Source organism: Poecilia reticulata, chromosome 13 (assembly GCF_904066995.2).
Source record: "Poecilia reticulata chromosome 13, P_reticulata-male-v2, whole genome shotgun sequence".
Taxonomy (NCBI): Eukaryota; Metazoa; Chordata; class Actinopteri; order Cyprinodontiformes; family Poeciliidae; genus Poecilia; species Poecilia reticulata.
Genome location: NC_088842.1, coordinates 26,029,837 through 26,049,037, shown reverse-complemented (window position 1 = coordinate 26,049,037; position 19,201 = coordinate 26,029,837). Strand labels below are relative to the sequence as shown.

General features: G+C 37.2%; 3 protein-coding genes across 3 annotated transcripts; all 3 read right to left on the bottom strand.

Annotated features, from left to right (window-relative positions):
* Positions 1–366: 366 nt before the first annotated feature.
* LOC103475188 (olfactory receptor 52D1-like) lies at positions 367–2,934 on the bottom strand. Its single transcript, XM_008426628.3, has 3 exons — positions 1,785–2,934; positions 1,598–1,615; positions 367–376 (listed from the first exon to the last, which is right to left on the bottom strand). Exons 1-3 carry the CDS (start codon positions 2,675–2,677, stop codon positions 367–369), a joined length of 921 nt encoding a protein of 306 aa, XP_008424850.1. The 5' UTR covers positions 2,678–2,934.
* Positions 2,935–4,334: 1,400 nt separating this feature from the next.
* LOC103475187 (olfactory receptor 52B2-like) lies at positions 4,335–5,448 on the bottom strand. Its single transcript, XM_008426627.2, has one exon. It carries the CDS (start codon positions 5,446–5,448, stop codon positions 4,510–4,512), a length of 939 nt encoding a protein of 312 aa, XP_008424849.1. The 3' UTR covers positions 4,335–4,509.
* A 2,494-nt stretch (positions 5,449–7,942) lies between these two features.
* LOC103474957 (olfactory receptor 52J3-like) lies at positions 7,943–11,709 on the bottom strand. Its single transcript, XM_008426253.3, has one exon. It carries the CDS (start codon positions 9,416–9,418, stop codon positions 8,483–8,485), a length of 936 nt encoding a protein of 311 aa, XP_008424475.2. The 5' UTR covers positions 9,419–11,709; the 3' UTR covers positions 7,943–8,482.
* Positions 11,710–19,201: the final 7,492 nt, after the last annotated feature.

Here is a 19,201-nt window from a genome sequence, read left to right as displayed (position 1 = left end):
TCATTTCATTAATTGTCTCCGATATGTTTCACTCAATTTAATAAACATGTCAAATTAAAGGGCCCATAAGATGAAAGCAAAAAAAGTTGTTTTTTGACAATTTATTCAGTTATTACACTTATAATGGGGATTTAATTTTGTTGTTACAATTTAGTCAAATTGACAGTAAATTCAATCACCTCTCTGAAAAAAAAAGAAAACAAATGGACATGTATCTCATGAGCTAAAGATGACATTTTGTTCTCATTCTCATATTACGCTGTTAAACAATAAAGCTATTGGGAACATCTGACTTTCATTACTTCGTACAATAATTGTAGAAAGCTGCACAGTATAACACATGAAAAGCAAATTAATGCATTTGCATTAGTCCTCACTGAGAAACACAATTATAAACTGTTTTTGTATTACATGCATGAAAATGCTGCTTGCCATTTGAGATGTGACATTTAATAAATATGAAAGCAGCAAAAAAATTGCAAGAGTCATAAATTATACCTAAAATGTTTTCATAAAACTCTTTTTTTTTAATAATCAGATGTTGAGAAGTGGAATTTAAATAAAGGGTAATTATCTAACATTACATTTTATGACTATCACATGAATGATAATTACAGTGAAACCTTCACTGCTACAGGCTTTTTTCACAACTACAGTGTAAAGAAAGAAAGCCAAACCATTCCAGGTGCATCTTTAAAGCTTAACTAATAAATTACTAAAAGTAGTACATTATTTGTGAAAAAGTTTGCTACTTCTTCACCAATAGCTCAGTGTGACCTTTGGATTGTTCTCCATAGAATCCTTTTCAGTTACTGTGGTCTCTGCATGACACCTTGCAACTTTTGCTACATGGAAGCTCTTCATCTTCTCTTTGATAACTTTTTAGAGAATTTTAAACTGTCTTTCCAGAACTCCTATGCTCTCCCACTTTTGGGGTGAGAGGATTATTTCTTGAATTTCTTTGTTTTTTAAAGTAAATCATCTGTTTTGTGGACCCTTCTGCTATAAACAGATGTGTTTGTAGTTTTAAGATTAGGCTCTGATTCAAAAACCACATGCAAACCACACAATTAATTTTTTTACTTAACAATTATTACTTCGTTTTACAGATGCCAGAGCAGGAAAGTTGTTGCAGTAGATGAAATAAGGGAAACATAAAGATGGAACTAAATGTCCTTTTAGGGTACACGTATATACCAACACAAGATTTTGTCACATTGCAATAAGTGTCTGTAAAAAAAAAATCAGTGCATGACTCATGTTTACAAAAACCCTAAATATCAGTTAATTTACAATCTGCACCAACTACTTTTGTTCTTAAACAAAAAGTTAATTTTACTAGAAGTGTTCCCACACACATATTGTTCTTTAATGCTCCCTAAACAGCCCAGTGAAGAATAATATTTAGTAGAAACAACGGATTAACATGTCCACATTTTGTGAATTTTTTGCATTTGGATAAAATTTTGAAAGCGTATCTATTTTCTTATACAAAAAAGAGAGACGTAAAATAACCTTAGTTCATATTCTAGTAAAACGTGCTATGACACAATGGTAGCATTCAATGTAACTTTGACTTTCAAAATACACACTATACTTTAGTAACTTGAGGAACAGAATAAAAAATATATTTCAGATGTAATACAATGATCTACAGTGAAAAGTATATTTGGTGAGAATAATAAAAAAAAACCTCAAAAATAAATGTTACAGTTTTGAAAAGTTCAGATTTTAACACAGTACATTAATAAAAAAATAATTTCCTTCTAAAAAATGTCATGACTTTTTCCCGAATTTCTTTTGTCTTAAGTCCATAAATGATTGGGTTTAATGTTGGGGGGAAAACTAATGTTGACACTCCTAGAAATCTTCTTATGTGTGGCGGAACATTCTTTATTCTGTATGATATGATGGTAAAAAGACCCAAACACTCCAGTAAGAGAAAAACTAATAAATGTGTGGCACATGTCTGCAGAGCTTTTGCTTTAGTGTCCGACTGTTTCGACCTAAAACATGCAATGAGGATCCTAAGATATGTATACAACACGGTTCCATTAGCTATTATTTGTGAGAGAGCACTTATAAAAAGACCATAAATGTTATTAATGGTTGTATCTTCACACACCAAAGTCAACAAACTTGGGTTATCACAGTAGGAGTGTGTAATTTCAGATCTACAGCGAGTCAAGCGTAAAAGAAGAATAAAGAGCACAGCTATTAAAACCACACAGGAAGACCAAACTAATGTGATTATTTTCATTATGTGAGCATTCGTCATAACAGTGTTGTAACGCAAAGGGTAACAAATGGCGATGTATCTGTCATAGGCCATTGCACTAAGAATAAACACTGTACCTGCTGCGTAGATATGGATGAAAAATGCTTGTGCAATACAAGCGGAAAGCTGCATCCTTCTGCTGTTTGTCAGTATCTCCTTAAGGAGTTGTGGAAAGAGTGCTGAAGAACCTATCAGGTCATTAATAGGAAGGTTCAGCAGGAACAGGTGCATTGGTTGATGCAGAGATTTGTTCATCACAATGGTAAGAATTAAAGTCAGGTTGCAGAAAAGGATTATCATATAATTTAGGGCAGCAAAAAGGAAAGCAGGGAAGATGCCTTCATCAGAAATGTTGTAGCCATTTAGCTCTAAAACAGATGTGTTATATAGACTAGACATTTTTCTAGTTGTTCATAGTATCACATCATCACGTTTATAAAGCAAAGCATAGTTTAAGCATGTCACCACTCTTTCAGCTCACAGAATTTACCTTGCAATCCATAAATCACATTTAGGGTCTTAAGCATACCTTCTAAATGTTTTAGACTGACAATAAAACCTAAAACAACCAGAGCTAAGCAGCCCCGAAACCCCCAAAAAATTTCTTTCACCAAAAGGGAAAAATAAAATCTATATTATTTTGTGGTGTGGCTGGTCATCAGTTGAGCTAGTGCGCATGTTTTTATGGTCTAAATGGTTAGGTGTCGAGAAGTACTCCCATCTTTATAGGCGTGATTATGGTTGAACAGCACCTGATTCTCAGAGGTGTTATGGGTTTTCAATGGGTTTTTCTTTAACATTGATTCTCAAGGGAATCTGGGAAAACATAAACATGACAGCAGTTAGCAAACCAGATTTCTACATCTTAACACATATAGAAATACTGCTTGGTTTCTAAATGGTTGTAAAAGCTCATTGAGGCTAATGACCAAAATGATAACAACCCATTATTACCCATCATTACCCATGAACTTATGAGTCTCAAACTATGAGTAAAAAAGAGATCATGGGCGCAAAAAGGGGAAAAACATGTATTTTTCCCCAGGCATAAAACCTATTATTTAAACCAAAGTCCATCAAGTGCATGGAGATTAAACTCTATATAAATTTCTTGAATTTATAAATTACTTGCCAAATTATAAAGCATTAGCAAAACTTGACAGAATTAATAAATAAATTTGCTGGTGTCTTTTCGGGATTCATATCACATTTTTCTAGACTTAATGTGATATTTTCCAAACAAACAAAAGCCATTTCTGGTCTCCGCAGGTTACTGTCCCATAATTAACAGCTTTCTCTTCCAGAATTGATATGTTACACTAAAGCAACTTAAATGTTATTTCCCATAGCATTTTGTCTTTTAATTTTTCAGGTTGTACTTAAGTAACAGGCTTCGTGGATGGATAACTTGATGGGTACTTTTCACACATTCAGGCTGCTTTTCAAAACTTGAACGCTATTTTCCACAACTTAAAGAGAATTTTCCCCGGACTCATTTTTCATTATGGGTAAAATAAGCACAGAAACGTAACATCCTGACATAACCTCCACCCTATAATTCTCAATGTCGCCCTCTTTGATTGTGGACCTCAAATCTATATTCTTCTTTGCTCCTTTACAACTTTTGCTTATGTGATTTTATTTATGCATTGCAGGCCAGGAACTTCCAGTACATCCAGAGAAAGAGAGATGTAGGGAACACTGTGTTTTTATACCCCAAGTGACGAAGTTGTACTAAGCTGTATCGCTGCAACCAATAAAAAATTAATCTGCCTAAGAATCGTTTGATTGAAGAGGTCAGTAGTTTTTAGGCAAATAATTGCGAACTAGGAGACTTTAGGAACAGAACAACAAAACTTGTGGAAAAACTCATCACCACCAAAGAATCCCCAGACATTGACTTTGCATTAGTGAGAAACAAATGTACAGAAACATTGTGTATTTGTATTTGAAAAACTTTTATTGAAGGTGCAATAAAAAAACAAACATCAACCAACAGTCTAATTTAGTCTCATGTACTCTGAGAAACTTTTCAGTAGGTTATGCAATGGGAACACAAGTTCTCAGGAGCATTGGAATAATGACAAAAAAAATAAAAATCACGTGACGATCAATTCTAAGCACCAGCATAATTATCAAAATGTATACCCAAACAATCAATCAAAATAAAATAGGTGTCACTGAAGTAACAAACTTCCTTTGACAATAAAATCCACACAAAAAAAGGAAAGCTACTTTGTTGGTCCCACTTGCCTTTTAAGAAATGTTATTATACTTTCCTTTAGTTCTTTGGTTTTAAGTCCATATATTATTGGGTCCAAGAATGGTGGGAAGATCAGGATAGACACCCCACAAGCCCTTCTCAGAAAAGGGGACACATTCTGAAAGCGATGAGAGATGATTGTAAATACACTATTAATTTGCAGGACCAAAAAGACGACTAAATGGGTTCCACATGTTTGAAACGCTTTTTTCCTGCTGTCAGCATTATTATTCATAACGCACGTACGCAAAATCTGTGCATATGTGTAAGCTATTATTAACAATGAACCTCCGTTAAACATGCATGTTATGAATATTCCATAAAAGTTGCTTACATAGTTGTCCCCGCAGGACAATTTTTGAAATGATGGATTGTTACAATAGAGATCTTCAATATTTGTCCTACAAATCTTACACCGTAAAGTTAAAGCAAACAGTATGGCCATAACTAAGAAATCTAAAATCCATATAAGAAAGATTATTCTAACAACAAAAGTTGAAGTCATGATGGTATTATACTTAAGTGGATTGCATATTGCAATATATCTATCATATGCCATAACACTTAATATCAGAAGGTTTCCAGCACCATACAAATGAATGAGAAAAGCTTGAGTTATACATGCAGAAGTGGAGATAATTCTGTTCTGTGTCAAAATGCTGAAAACAAGCTGAGGGAAAAAACCTGATGCGCCGAGAATGTCACTAATAGGCAGATTAATAAGCAGAAGAAACATAGGTCTATGTAGCCTTTTACTCACTGCAACTGTCAATACGACCAGTGAATTGCAGAATACAATAATGAGATAGGCAAGTGTTCCCAATATAAATGCTGGATAAATATGGGTTGGAGGTAAGCCCAGGGTTGCCAGTATAACAAATTTCACTGAAGATGAATTGGCAGACATGTCTGTTGTATTTTTCTTCACTGTCGTTGTGAAGAATTGCAGCATTTGTCTTTCCAGATGATGTGGTATTTTGACCTGAAATAAAAAATATATATATTTTAAAGCAAAACCCGCATTCAGTGAAACGTTTCACACCTGTGAGTTCTTACCCTTTGCTGTCCGTTTTGTCATGCTCACCCGTTCTGTCGTGGAAATTGTTTGCCTTTTATATAAGCCGCAGGCGACCCAAGAGAGCATGTGTGGGATTAAAGTCATGCATCACTAAAAGTAACATCAAGCACAGACACCTAAACAAATCATGACATCCGTCCATCCATTATCTAGCATGCTTATCCTTGCTGGGTCACGAAGGGTTACAAATCATGACAAAACAATAAATACAACAAATACCTTAATTATCAAGAACTTTAGCACAGATTAAATATTTTATTTATTTACTCAACTATCCAGAAGAAGGCGACATGTTCAGAACCAATTCTTTTAAGCTTCATTTATATAAAATTATTTATTTAAACCAGCAAAGTATTACATGTGTTACTGTGCCCTCTTGGTGATACATATGACAGAAGAAACCAAATTTAATTTTGTTGAAATGTTACTTAAAGATGTTATATTTCTATCTCTTTCGTCAACTAAATGTGCTTGTAGAGCACATTTACTACAAGGCAGTTCAACATGCTATATATGATGAACACAACAAAATAACAAATTGTGTTGGGAACAGCAAACAAGCAACTAATTGGTGTCAAATATCATTATCAAAATCATTGAGTGATCATCATCAAATGTTGAAAGAAAAAGACTAGAATTAGTCAATGTTTCCGTTACTATTAATCAAAGACAATTATAACCAGCTGGGATTATAGCCTTGATTTAAACCCAAGATGTTTTAGCACCTTTGCAGTTTTCTGGAAGTTTGTTCCAGATTAGTGACGCTGAAAAACTGAATCCTGCTTCTCTGTGTTTAATTCTGACTTTGGGAATGCAGAGTAGATCTGAACCAGAAAATCTAAGTGGTCTGAAAGGTTGATAGAGTGACAAGAAGTTTTTTATGTATTTTGGTTCCAAGCCTTTCAGTCAAACTAGCAAAAGTATTCTAAAGTTTCTCTAAAGTACAGTGAGCCAGTGTAGGGACTGGGTTGATGCGCTGGATTTTCCTAGTTTTAGAACATGAGCAGCAACGTTCTGTATCAGCTACAGCTGTCTGACTTTTTATACAGACCTGTGACCAATTCAAGTGGTCAGTAATCATTTAAACTAAAGATAAACACACGATTGTGTTTCTAACAATCTTATTGGGACAATAGTAATGCTAGAAGTCTGACTTTGTAACTGTCTTTATGTGTCTATAATGGTTTAGGTCTGATTCCATCACTACACCCAGATTTCAGACCAGATCACTAGTTTCTACCTTTAATAACTGAAGCAGCTGACTCTTGAATGTTCCTCTTTAGGTCCAAAGATAAACTGGACTTTGGGGTACCCCACATGTAACTGCTTCGATGAGAAGTTACCTATTGATAAAGAAGAAAGTCCCTGTCCTTTAGGTAAAACTTGAACCAGTGTACCACAGAGTCCAGCCCAGCTTTCCGGTCATTTCGATAATATGTCATGGTCAACCATGTCAAGTGTTCCACTGAGGTCCAACTGTGGTTCTTCCATAGTCTGTATTTATGTGGAAATCGCTGAACACTTTGAGAAGGGCAGTACTGTGGTGAGCACAGAAACTGAAACCAATCAGCATAATTATATGGCATTAACAAGATAAAATCAACAGACACTGTATTTCAAGTAATTCCAAGTGCTGCATGTTTTATAGCAGAAGCTAAAAGACTAATATGGATAAAACAGATCAATGTTGCTGTACTTGGTTTAGCTTACATGTCTTGTTGAAAGTGTAGCTCTCTCTCACTCTTGCTGCCTAAATCAACCGTTTGCATGTTAGCATTAGCTTTTTACTCATTTACTCTGTTTGGAAAAATAAAGATTGGATTTATTATTTTTTGTTTTGAAGGGCAAGTCACCAGTCAGAGACAATTAAACTGAAAATCATCCTATTTCAGTCCACTGTAGAATTATTATTCATTCCTTGAAGTACATTTTCTATGTGAAAGTTGCTGTATTTTGAGAGGACTCCCTTCAGCAGTGTAAATCCACCAGAGCATATGACATTTTCTAAATTAGAAAATCTAAAGTACTCACTGCAATTTAGATCTAAATGTGTCCCCTTCTCAGATTTTTCGATCACGATTCAGTATCATTTCAAATGTGTATTGAGTTTCAGGGCCTAATTTCACCTCAAGAGCAAAACTGTACTAACCTACAATGTGAACCGTTTTGTATGGATGTGGAGTAATCCGTGAATAAGAAAAAAAATGAAATGATTTCGACCTTGAACTTTGTTTTAGAAAGTCCATTTTTATTATAGCATCATCATATTTGACATCTTGTTTATTTACATTATTTTGTTTAAAACACACAGCTTTCTTTTATATGAAAAACATAAATGGTTCAAAAAACATTGAAAAATTGTATTTGGGATTAGTTCATTTTAGATGTTTTGCATATAATAATTTCAAAGGTCTTACATGTTAAATTATGGACAAAACCACTCATAATTTACACAGTCATAAAAAAAAGTCTTACATGTAACTAAAAGAACAACAACATTTTACAGGTCACCATTGTTTCCAGTTCTATAAAATAAACTTTTGCTCATAGTATCATATCAGGATTGAAAATTGCAAACATAATAAACCGCACGAAATTTTGATTGAAAAAACATGACGCTTCCCATGAAATACCTTCTCCAAACAAGAGTAAAATGAAAACAACTTTTCATACACGGTAATAAAAACAGCGTTTTTATTATGGATTCATAAAAACATAAACTACAGATTTGTTATGGATCATTCACATCAGGTTTCTGATTGTTTTTCAGCACAATGTAGGTTTAGATTTCTGCCTTGTTAAATTTGTGACTATTTGTGATACAAGATTAGTAAATAAAAGTTCTCCAGGATCTGAGTGAAATTCAGGAAGATATTCTGCTCTTGAAGACACTCAGGAAGGTTCTGCGTATTTCGCTGGTATAGAGGCCATACACAATAGGGTTAATAAGTGGAGGCAAAATAAACATTAGCATCCCCATTACCTTTTGTAAGTCAGGGGAAATATTTTGGAACCTGTGCGATAACACAGTGAAAGTTCCTGCTATCTCAAACATGACAAGAATAACCACCTGTGCAACACACGTGTTCACTGCTTTCACCTTTGCATCAGATTGCTTCCTACTCAAACATGCAACCAGAATTTTAAAGTAAGAATAGGCCTGAATAGACATACTTAAAACTTGTATGAAAACTGTGATAAATAGCCCAATTATGTTGCTGAGGATTAAGTTCCCACACGTGAGCTTCAGGAGAGACTGGTTGTCACAAAACACGCTCAGTATTACAGATCTGCACCTGGGCAGCCCTGACTGGAGAGAAAATAGTGACAGGATACAGACAAAGTCAGAACTCCAAACCAGGAAAATAATAAGAGCAACAATCCTTGGAGTCATGACAGAGCTGTAGCGTAATGGCATACAGATGGCAATGTAGCGATCAAACGCCATTGCTGCAAGAACAAACAGAATTCCACCGGCGCACATGTGCAGAAGAAAAGCTTGTAGAACACAGAGCGGATAGGAAACTTCCCGAGTCTCTGTAACAATATTTGAAAGTACTTTTGGAAGCATGGCAGTTATTCCTATTAGATCATTCACCGGCAGACTAATCAGGATAAAATACATGGGCTTGTGAAGGTTTTTCTTCAGAATAATCAAAGATATCAGAGTCAGGTTGCATGACATTCCAAACAAGTAAACGGCTAGACCAAACAAAAATATTGGATACTTTCCTCCAGGTGGAATAAAAAACGTCTCCAGTGTTAGTGGAGAATTGATTCCAAATGAGCTGTTTTCCATTTTAATAAGATTGATCGAGATAGAAAACAATCGTTTATACCCATTATTTGAAATCAAGCCAGAATTTGGAGAAGTAACAGTTAACACACTTCATGTTTCACTAAATGGCAGGTTGGACTGGTAATGACTGCCGTGCATCGCTTGTTTTATTGTTTCTCACTTCCTCGTTTCCATCACTATTTACCTCAGGGATTATCAGGGGCCTTGCAGGATAAACAGTAACATAACAATTGAAAGGCTTTAGATCAGCACTTCTCCAACTTCTTAGAACAAGGATTACCTCAGCAAACATCTTTTCATGTATCTTCAGTCTGGTAGACATTTTTTAAACAGCAGAAGCACAAATCTACATCGGTTCTACATGATGTAATATAGGATGTAGTTTATGCTTAAATGTACAAGTTTCTTCAGAACCAGTCTTCTGAAGTCAGAGTTGCAAGTGGGAAACTTTCAAAGTTAAACCTGTCTGCCTTGCAAACAGAAAGCTGCTTGTAGACCAAACAAGCAAAGCTGACAATTTTTGCTCCTTTCCACCAGCATGTACTCAGCGTGGCTTGACTCTGAAATGGACAATTCAGTTCAATTTCTTTATGTATCACCAATTCACAACAAATGTCATCTTGAGGGACTTAACAACAAATGCAATTTCAGTTCAAACACACATACATTCCAATTAATCCTAGTTATCAAATAGTGCATTAAGAATAATGCACTGCTAAAATTAGTTTAAAAAGCTTTCTAATGAATCCCTGCAGATTACAGCATTCACTCCTTCTGGACCACCGTGTATTTCTTGCGCTGTCTCTTTTACTTTACAGCAGATTATTGCAGCGTCCAAAGTGAGGCCCTCTAAAGGATTATGAGTGGCCCTCAATTCTAGAAAGATGCAAATCTGACCTGCAAGCACAAGTGTTTGATTCAGATGGACACTTTTCTTTCCATCTTTTCACAGACAAATAACATTTTCTTAAAGCAACAACATTTTAGGTACAGCAAAAAGCATTTCTCATTTTTTAACCAGGCTTCTGCATTCGTCTTAATTTTCTTGTTATTGGAAGTATAAAAATTCAGCAACTTTTACACTTTTACACAGCCTATTGGCTAATACAGCAAGCATTGCTGAAAAAATTGTAGCCCACAACACACTCAAAAAATTAGAAAATGTCTCTCTGCTAATAAAAACAGATGTTAGACTTTTTATATGCTCTCACATATAAAAAGTGATTTACAAATTTTCTCTCTTCTACAAAATCTTTTTTGTTCATTTAAATAAAATGCCGTATGTTTAGTTTATTATTGCACAAAGTAAAACAAATACACAATACATTTATTTACTAACTTAAAAAAGTGGCATCCAAGTGCTTTCAACTAGACAGTTTTGGCCTTCAGGGCAAAATGTTTGGACACTTCTACTCTACAGAAATTACAGCGTTTTGGAACCTCAGATCTTCCTGCTGTAAAGCAACGTTGGTGGCTGCAACTCTAGTCAAAATACTTTGCATCGAATTTACAAATCAGCTCAGGTATTACCTAAGCTGGATAAACCACAATTATTATTTTTTAAATTGTGGTTTATGAAAAACATTTGATGGGAGCAAACTGTTAGACATCTGTGACATAACGCTCTTCAACATGGAAAAATTGCATCAATCGGTTGTTTCATTATGCTGTCAAAACACTCTTAATAATGAGGCCCTTTGAGATGTGATTAAATTATTGTTATTAACTGTCTCACAAAATAATTAATCCCTGGACAAATGCTAAGCACCTCGTACCTCCATCTAATGTAAATGTTATTTCCCTCTAAGGGACGTTCTCCAACAACTCTCTTGGGAGGCATCATGTAAATCAGTTAAGTTGGCAAATGAGGCAACTTTGAAAACTTCCTAGTGTGTCATTTACTAAATGAAATGAGCAACAGTGGTTACAAAATAAGCAAAAATGTCTCGTTAATGAGACCATTTATGTCGTTTTGTTCCAGCAGCATATTTAATTGAAACAGAACACTGGAGTGGTCATCTTAGTCCACAGGGAACAGAGACCACAAAAGCACAGTTGGGACATCGGGAAAAGCTAATCATTTTACCCCAGAGAAACTAACTCTATTAAACTGATGATGATTTCATGGTCATGCTGATCTTTTACTCATTTTGTTGCATCTTTCTTACTTTACTGCATATGAATCATTTTATCACTTGTGTCATATCACATTTTAGAGCATGTTTGTTGTTGTTTGTGAGTTTTATGTGAGACATTTTCTGGGAGTTCTCACAACAGAAGGCCATAACAAGGGCCAGTGATAGGTATTTTCCTAGAACCTACATAAAAGAACCACAGACAACGTATATGAATTTATGACTAAACTTCTGCAAGCAAAAGGAGAAGACTCTGTCAACTGCTTCTCAGAGCTGTTCACAGAGCGTTCTGCTTCTCTTTGGATACAGCTTGTCTTTTATTCTCAAACTTCAAAGAGGGAGGATAGGCAAGATAGACAGCAGAGGAAAAACAGCAAAGGTCGTAAAACATTTTACCTAAACAAAGCAAAGGTCGTAAAACAATTTAACATCTGGCCCCTGATCTGAGCCCGGTTCAAATCTCGGTCAAACTGTTTCACATGAAGATAACAGGCAGCTGTGACTTCCAGGTCAGTTCACACATACAGTTTAAACAAGAGAACACTTTAACCTGAATATGAACTAAAGTAACAACAAAATGATAATACCAAAAAATCTCTATCATTCCCCCCTTTTTATCATTTCACCATGTGTGTAAACCTTATTCAAAAGCCAAGCATAGAAAAGAAAAGAAATAAAATAGAACCAAGAAATGCAAAATATATACATCTTTTGTCCTAGTCTAAACATAAAAATTACACAATGATCATAATGAATAAATGAAATAAACAAAAACAAAAGAAAGAAACAGCAAAAAATCAAACGCAGTTTTCTCATCCCTAACACCACTTGTTTTCACATTTTTGGTGTAGGAATCATTCAGCAAATGAATTAATCTGTTTATTGATTACAGAACACCATCATTGTTCAGAAAATCGTCAGAATCTCAAAACAAGTCATCTTCATTCGTCTCATAGGATGCCTTTGCTAGCTGATAACTGACAACAGTTGTGTTACTTGTCTTAAACATCATACTTCGTAGGTATGGAATAATGCAAACCTTAAAAGGACAGAACAGAACCGAAACAATCAGAATAGGTGTCACGAGCTTTAACAGTAAAGTCCACCATGGACCAGACATGAACCATGAAAACAAATCAAAAAGGAAAAATGTGATCCTCGCGTAGCACCGTCTACACAATGTTTAAGTTCCTCCAGGCCATGTAGAGCATCAGAAATAGTTCCACCAGTTCCTGTTTCGTCAGGAACACGCTGGGCCAATGATTTTACAAACACCTCCCTGAGAGGCTGTGAGCAGGTCCAGCACAATACGATTTTGCAAAACCATGTTTCTCAGTTCAGTCAGCCCTCTCATGGAGCCGTTTGCCAGCCGGTGTGTGCTGTTGATGAGTTGCAGTAATCCATATCTGTTGATTTCAACGTGGTCCTGAACTTCTCCTAATCCAACTCCTGGGAACATGCTCTGCATGAACTTTTCACCTCCGGTCCAAATCCTGATTTCCCATGGAACTCCAGTGTCCGTAGTGAGGCCTCCCCAGCGTTTGACCTCAGGCATCACGCTTGGAGCAGACAGCCAGAATGTGTCGTCCTTTCCTGATGAGTACAATCAGGTACAGGAAGTACCAGTCTGCAATCACCCGTGAACCATAGTCTCCTGGCACTATGGTACTGCACAGCGTTGTCTCCTGTCGTCCAATGTCCGATCTGTGATGTTGAAACTCCTCTCCTGAAGCATGTTGTCACAGTCTGGGTTGTCCTTCCAGACTTTGCAGTGTGGAGTCATCCTTTGACCCCTGCAGGCTGTGCAGTCGATGTAATCCGGTGTCGTCTTGCAGTATGTGTAAACTATGTTACACAAGTTTCAAGGTAACATCCCAAGAGAAACATGTCCGTTGTTGAACATGCAGCTCCTCAGAGACCCGGGTTTAGCTCCTGCTAAAGAAATGGTCTCTGGTATTTTCCATGCGGTTAGTGGAAATGGAAATACGTCAGCATTAAAGGAACAGTTCATAGATCCAAAAAGTTCCTTCACGGCATCTCCTATCTGAAGTAGAACAGAATAGTCATTCTTCCACCGTTTGCATCCCTTTGGCATGGGGACGCTGAGTCGTGGTTGTGTGCTCAGGCCATAGAGACACATCTATTTGTCATCCGTGATGTGTCCTACACGCAGACCTGAGTTGTGTGTGGCGATTGGCAGCTGCGCACACACATAGCAGTTCACAGCATGTCCCTCGTACGCGGTTCTATTCATTAGTTTCCACCACAGGTTGATGCTGCAGTCACAGCGCAGTAGAAGATCCATCTGGCATATGGAGTCCCCATTGCTGCTCGGCGCACAGAGATGTCAGAACCCCCAAACTAAAGACGGGGGAATCTTAAGCGTTTCTTCACCGGGTTTGAGACGAGCTACCCTAAAAAATAGCCCCCCTTTGAAGTCCGGTCTTCCTCCCTCCGCCTACTTAGGGGTTCAACACTCCCTGCAGCTTGCAGTGACTGAGATGTATCCAGCTGGGTCTTTACGACTGTTGGTGTGGTCATCAGCACCTGGAAGGGTTCTTTTATGACCTTTATGTAGACCCAGTTTCCTGGCTGGATGGGGGTGGTTTTATTTATTTCCTGTAGAGGAGAACAGTCAGACGGCAGTAAATTTGCATTTAACACCTCTTTCTGTTTCAGGATCCTGATCATATAATCTACCAATGTTTGTTCTTCATCAGCTTTCTGTAAGTCTGGAGCAAACAGAGGCAATATGTAGGCTCTCCCATAAATTATGTCAAAAGCAGGCTTTGCTGGAACTACTTCAACTCTTTTAGAAAAAGCATCAATCATCACCAAACAATATTTATGTGGTCCACTTTGTGTGAGTTCAATAAAGTCCATATGCGTTGTTTGAAATGGATGAGGGTTTTGGGAAACTTCCTCTTCTTGGTCTAATGTTTCCTTGAGGATTGTTTCTGACACAAACTGGACATGCAGTACAAAAATTTTTTAAGTAAGAATTTAATCCATATGTGGTAATGTGGTAAAATGCTGTTGTAGCATAGAGACCATCCCCCCTGTTGACACATGACAATGCCCATGTGTCAAAATTGCTGCCGCTCTAAATAGAGAATTAGGAAGGACCGACTTCTATTTACTGAAAAAATGTTATCATCATTCAGTGTCGCCCCTTTAGTTATCCACATTTGTTTTTCTGCGTTTGGAGCATTATCTTGCATGTCTTTTAACACAGCTATGTCTATTACTTGAGGATCTTCTATCTGTATTGAGAAATTGTCTCCCCCATGCTTCCCAGCTGCAGCTTCCTTTGCTACTTTATCAGCTAATCTATTGCCACTTGAAACCTCATCCTGTTCCGTGGTGTGCGCTGCACACTTACAAACTGCTAGTTCAGCTGGTAAATGTATGGCCTGCAAAAGATTCTTAAGCAAGGATGCATGGGTGACTGGTTTCCCTGTAGATGTTATCAAATTCATCAAAGCATAACTCTTCCTAAATAAAAATGACCATCCTGAAATTAAACCAAAACCTCAAATCCTCTAATTTTATCCGTTACTCAATTTAGCAGTAAAATTTCTCTCTTCTCAAAACAATTGTCATTCATCCCAATATAAAACACACAAACACAATCCCAATCAATTTATAGATTCTTTATATAATTAAACTCTAAGTTAAGCGTTTCAGTTAAATGCAAAGAAATACTCCATAGTATTTCAACACTGCAATATCAATTAAGTTCAACACTTAGATATGTTTAATTTAGTTCCAAACTTGTATATTTATTTCAAAGAAAATAAAACATTTGCAAATCATTATTAGTTTTGAATCTAATAATTTTAGTTGGTGTAATTTAGCCGTATCACACTCAGTTTTTTTTTTCCTTTCTTAACTTGTAACCATTACAGTTTTTTCCTTCACAGTTTCCCAATCTATGGCTCGTGGGCCCTAAAAGGATCACTGGTCCTTCTGTTAAGGACTGAGTTAATGGGTACAAAATGGATGATTTTGTTTAACATTGTACCTAAAAACCTTCAATATGTCCTTTTCTAGCTAGATAATTCTTTCCTGCTAGTAAGTAAACAAACAAGTCCTCATTACAGTAGCAGTGTGTGTATCACAGCAGTGTGTGTGTATAACTTATCTGCATTTCTCCTTTCTGTCTTGCTTCTCGCTTCCCCCTCCTGCTGCTGGCGTCGCTGCAGCTGGTCCTCCCTCTGTCTCTTCTCCAGCTCCCTGTCAGTCCAACTGGCTCTGGTGTTGGATTATTTATAAGTTGTCCAGACCGTCCCTTTGTCCACCAATGAAACAAGCGGCAAACAGTTCAGTTTGCTTTCTTTTTCCAAACATCTAGCAAGACTCCATACAGTAGTTTTGCTGCATGGCAGTTCCCAGATGTCAAGGAATTAGGACCAGTGGACACTTTATTGCCTTCAGTGTCCAGTTGGTAGAAATCGTCCTGTCCTTTTTTCGCTTCTTTATCAACTAGCTGGTGATAAAGGAGGGAGTCATCTGATTGGCAGGACAGATCTGAGCTGAGGTCAGAGGTCAGACGCAGCGCAGCGAGGCTCAGACAGAGGAAAAGGAAAGAAGCAAATAAGAGTCAATTATAACTTTCTTTTCTTTTCATCGTATAGCTTTTAGCCACTTATTATCCAACTTTTTAAGAAGTCATAAACCATTTCCTTATTCAAACACATATAAACATGAAACATGTTAAAAGCTGTAGTCTCTTTCATCATGTTCACCATTAACTTGTAAAATGTAGAATGTACGTTTAAGTTAACTTCATCTAAGACACGTCTCACCAGAGAACAATGGATTTCTCTAAATTTGTTGATCTCAGTGCTGCAGACTGTGAAGTCAGCGGGCAGCCCTCCTCTCAAGGCCTAAGAGAGTTTACGAGGCTGGTTAATGTCCAGGTCGGTACCTTACTCTGACCGCTGACCCCTCCAGATAGACAGCTAAGAATCATTTCACCAATTTGGTGTTATAATATTACACAATACATTAAACATTGTTCTCTGAGGACAATTTTATTATTTAGTTTTATTTTTCCTGCTTCTCCTCCTTCAGGAAAGAAAAATTATTTTGCATACACTGATTTCTTGCAGGAATTCAATTTCTTTTATGGTTTTACTTAACGTCTTAAACTGCATGCACATGTCTCTAGCATTTCATCAATTTGGACTGGGGGTTTGTGTTTTTGGGGTGTGGTAGAGTCTGATTATGCTGAGGATTTCTCCTATTTGTGGTCTCCTCACTCCACCACCCCTCTTGTCGCCCCGTGCAACATTCTTTGAAGGGCAGTTTCTTGCCCAGTGACCAATATTGCCACAAATCCAGCAGCCTTTTGAATACCGTAGATTTTGTGGGGTGTTATTTTGGGGTCTTCGCCTATCGTGACCTCCTCTGCCTCTGCCTCTTCCACGGCCTTTTGTCCGGTCGTTGGAAAAGGCAGAGGTATATAAACCTCCAAATTTCTCCAGGTGAAAAACATCTGATCCTTTCACAGCTTTCCTGACCTCTTCTAAGGTACAGGGTCTAAAGATATATAAGTTTTGTGTCCCTTCCTTTAGGGAAGGATACAGTCGTGTTGCTGGAACAGCAGCGGCTGATACTGGGGCAGACGGAGCTGCTGAAGCAGCCAGGGGAGAGGTGGCTGCAGGAGCTTGCTCTCCCTGCACCGCTGCAGAATTCCGTGTGCTTGGAATTACTTTATTTTCTTCCTTCTCTATAATTAAGTTTTTAGATTCATTTAACCATAATTTAGCACACCTCAGCTCATTCTCCTTTTTAGATTTTTTTTTTTTTCCCATTTTCTTTCTACACTACTCTCCAAAATTCCCACAATTGTTTGCCATTGATCGATTTTTAGCTTTCCATCTATTTTATATTTCTTTCTCCATTTTTTCATGTGTACAGTGCTACCAGGAAACCTGGACAGCATGTACTTTTCATCTCCATCGGCGCCCTTACCGAGTGATGAATTACAAGAATGTTTATTTCCCATATTTAAAACACTTGCAATTTCAGCTTAAAAATATTATTTATTTGAATTTATTTAAATTTGGTCCAGGTTCGTTGACTCCTAGGGAGTCCTATGAACTGGAGCTCTTTTCAGTGGACCAGCAATTAAAATACCTTGTTGTGGTATTCCCCGCTTCGACTCTTTCGAGTGGGAGAATCTTGCCTATTGCATCCACAAGAGGTTTGCTGCTTAAATCCACTGTTTTATATGAGGTAAAACACAGAGCGGTATTTAAACCTCCAATCACTCTCACACACACAAAGCAGCAGTAGCAAACCAGCAATATAAGCACAGTAATGACTCTATGATTTAGCGCAACATTATCTGTTTTTGCCTTGTCAGAAAACTCAGCACCAGTCATGTTTTACCCATCAAAAAATCAAAACCACACAGCAATGACAAGCTTCCTATCCGCCTGAGGACGTGCCCTTATGGGGTCTCCTCGAACAGAGTTTTAGCAGAGCGACATCATACAAGGATTCTCAAACCACAGAGTTTTAGCAGAGCGACATCATACAAGGATTCTCAAACCACAGAGTTTTAGCAGAGCGACATCATACAAGGATTCTCAAACCACAGAGTTTTAGCAGAGCGACATCATACAAGGGAACTCAAACCACTAAAATAGCCATTTTAAAATTCACCTACGTTTCTGTAGTTTTCGGGTTGTCCAGTCGGATCTCGTCACTCCGCCGTTGGCAGACAAAGTCGGACCTACGGCGCTGGCCCAGCGAAGAATTCTACTTCCTGGGTCTTTCTTTCCAGGTCCAAATGACTTCTGGCCATGCATGGATTCAGCGCGTCTTCCTCTGCCTGACAGCGGTCGGTATGAGAGATCCCGGGTTTCGGCACCAAAATGATAGGTATTTTCCTAGAACCTACATAAAAGAACCACAGACAACGTATATGAATTTATGACTAAACTTCTGCAAGCAAAAGGAGAAGACTCTGTCAACTGCTTCTCAGAGCTGTTCACAGAGCGTTCTGCTTCTCTTTGGATACAGCTTGTCTTTTATTCTCAAACTTCAAAGAGGGAGGATAGGCAAGATAGACAGCAGAGGAAAAACAGCAAAGGTCGTAAAACATTTTACCTAAACAAAGCAAAGGTCGTAAAACAATTTAACATCTGGCCCCTGATCTGAGCCCGGTTCAAATCTCGGTCAAACTGTTTCACATGAAGATAACAGGCAGCTGTGACTTCCAGGTCAGTTCACACATACAGTTTAAACAAGAGAACACTTTAACCTGAATATGAACTAAAGTAACAACAAAATGATAATACCAAAAAATCTCTATCAGCCAGAGTGTGTGTATATGTTTAATTTTTGTTCAATTTTTGGTAAGCCTGCTTGTTCAATCGTAGCAATAACTGTCATGGTTAGTTGACACATTGAAAATGAACTGCCCAAATGGGTTATTGGTTTTGGTTTATTCTCATTTGTTTTTTTATGTGTTTTTGTTTGTTTCACTTTTACTTAGAAGCTTAGCTTAATGTTTCTAGCTAGTTAAAATATTTTTTTTTTCTGGAAATTGAGATATTTTGTCAATAAACTCATATTCTGAGGAGAAGAAACTGTTTGTGTTTGTGATATGTATAAGTAGTGGTTTGAGAATGTC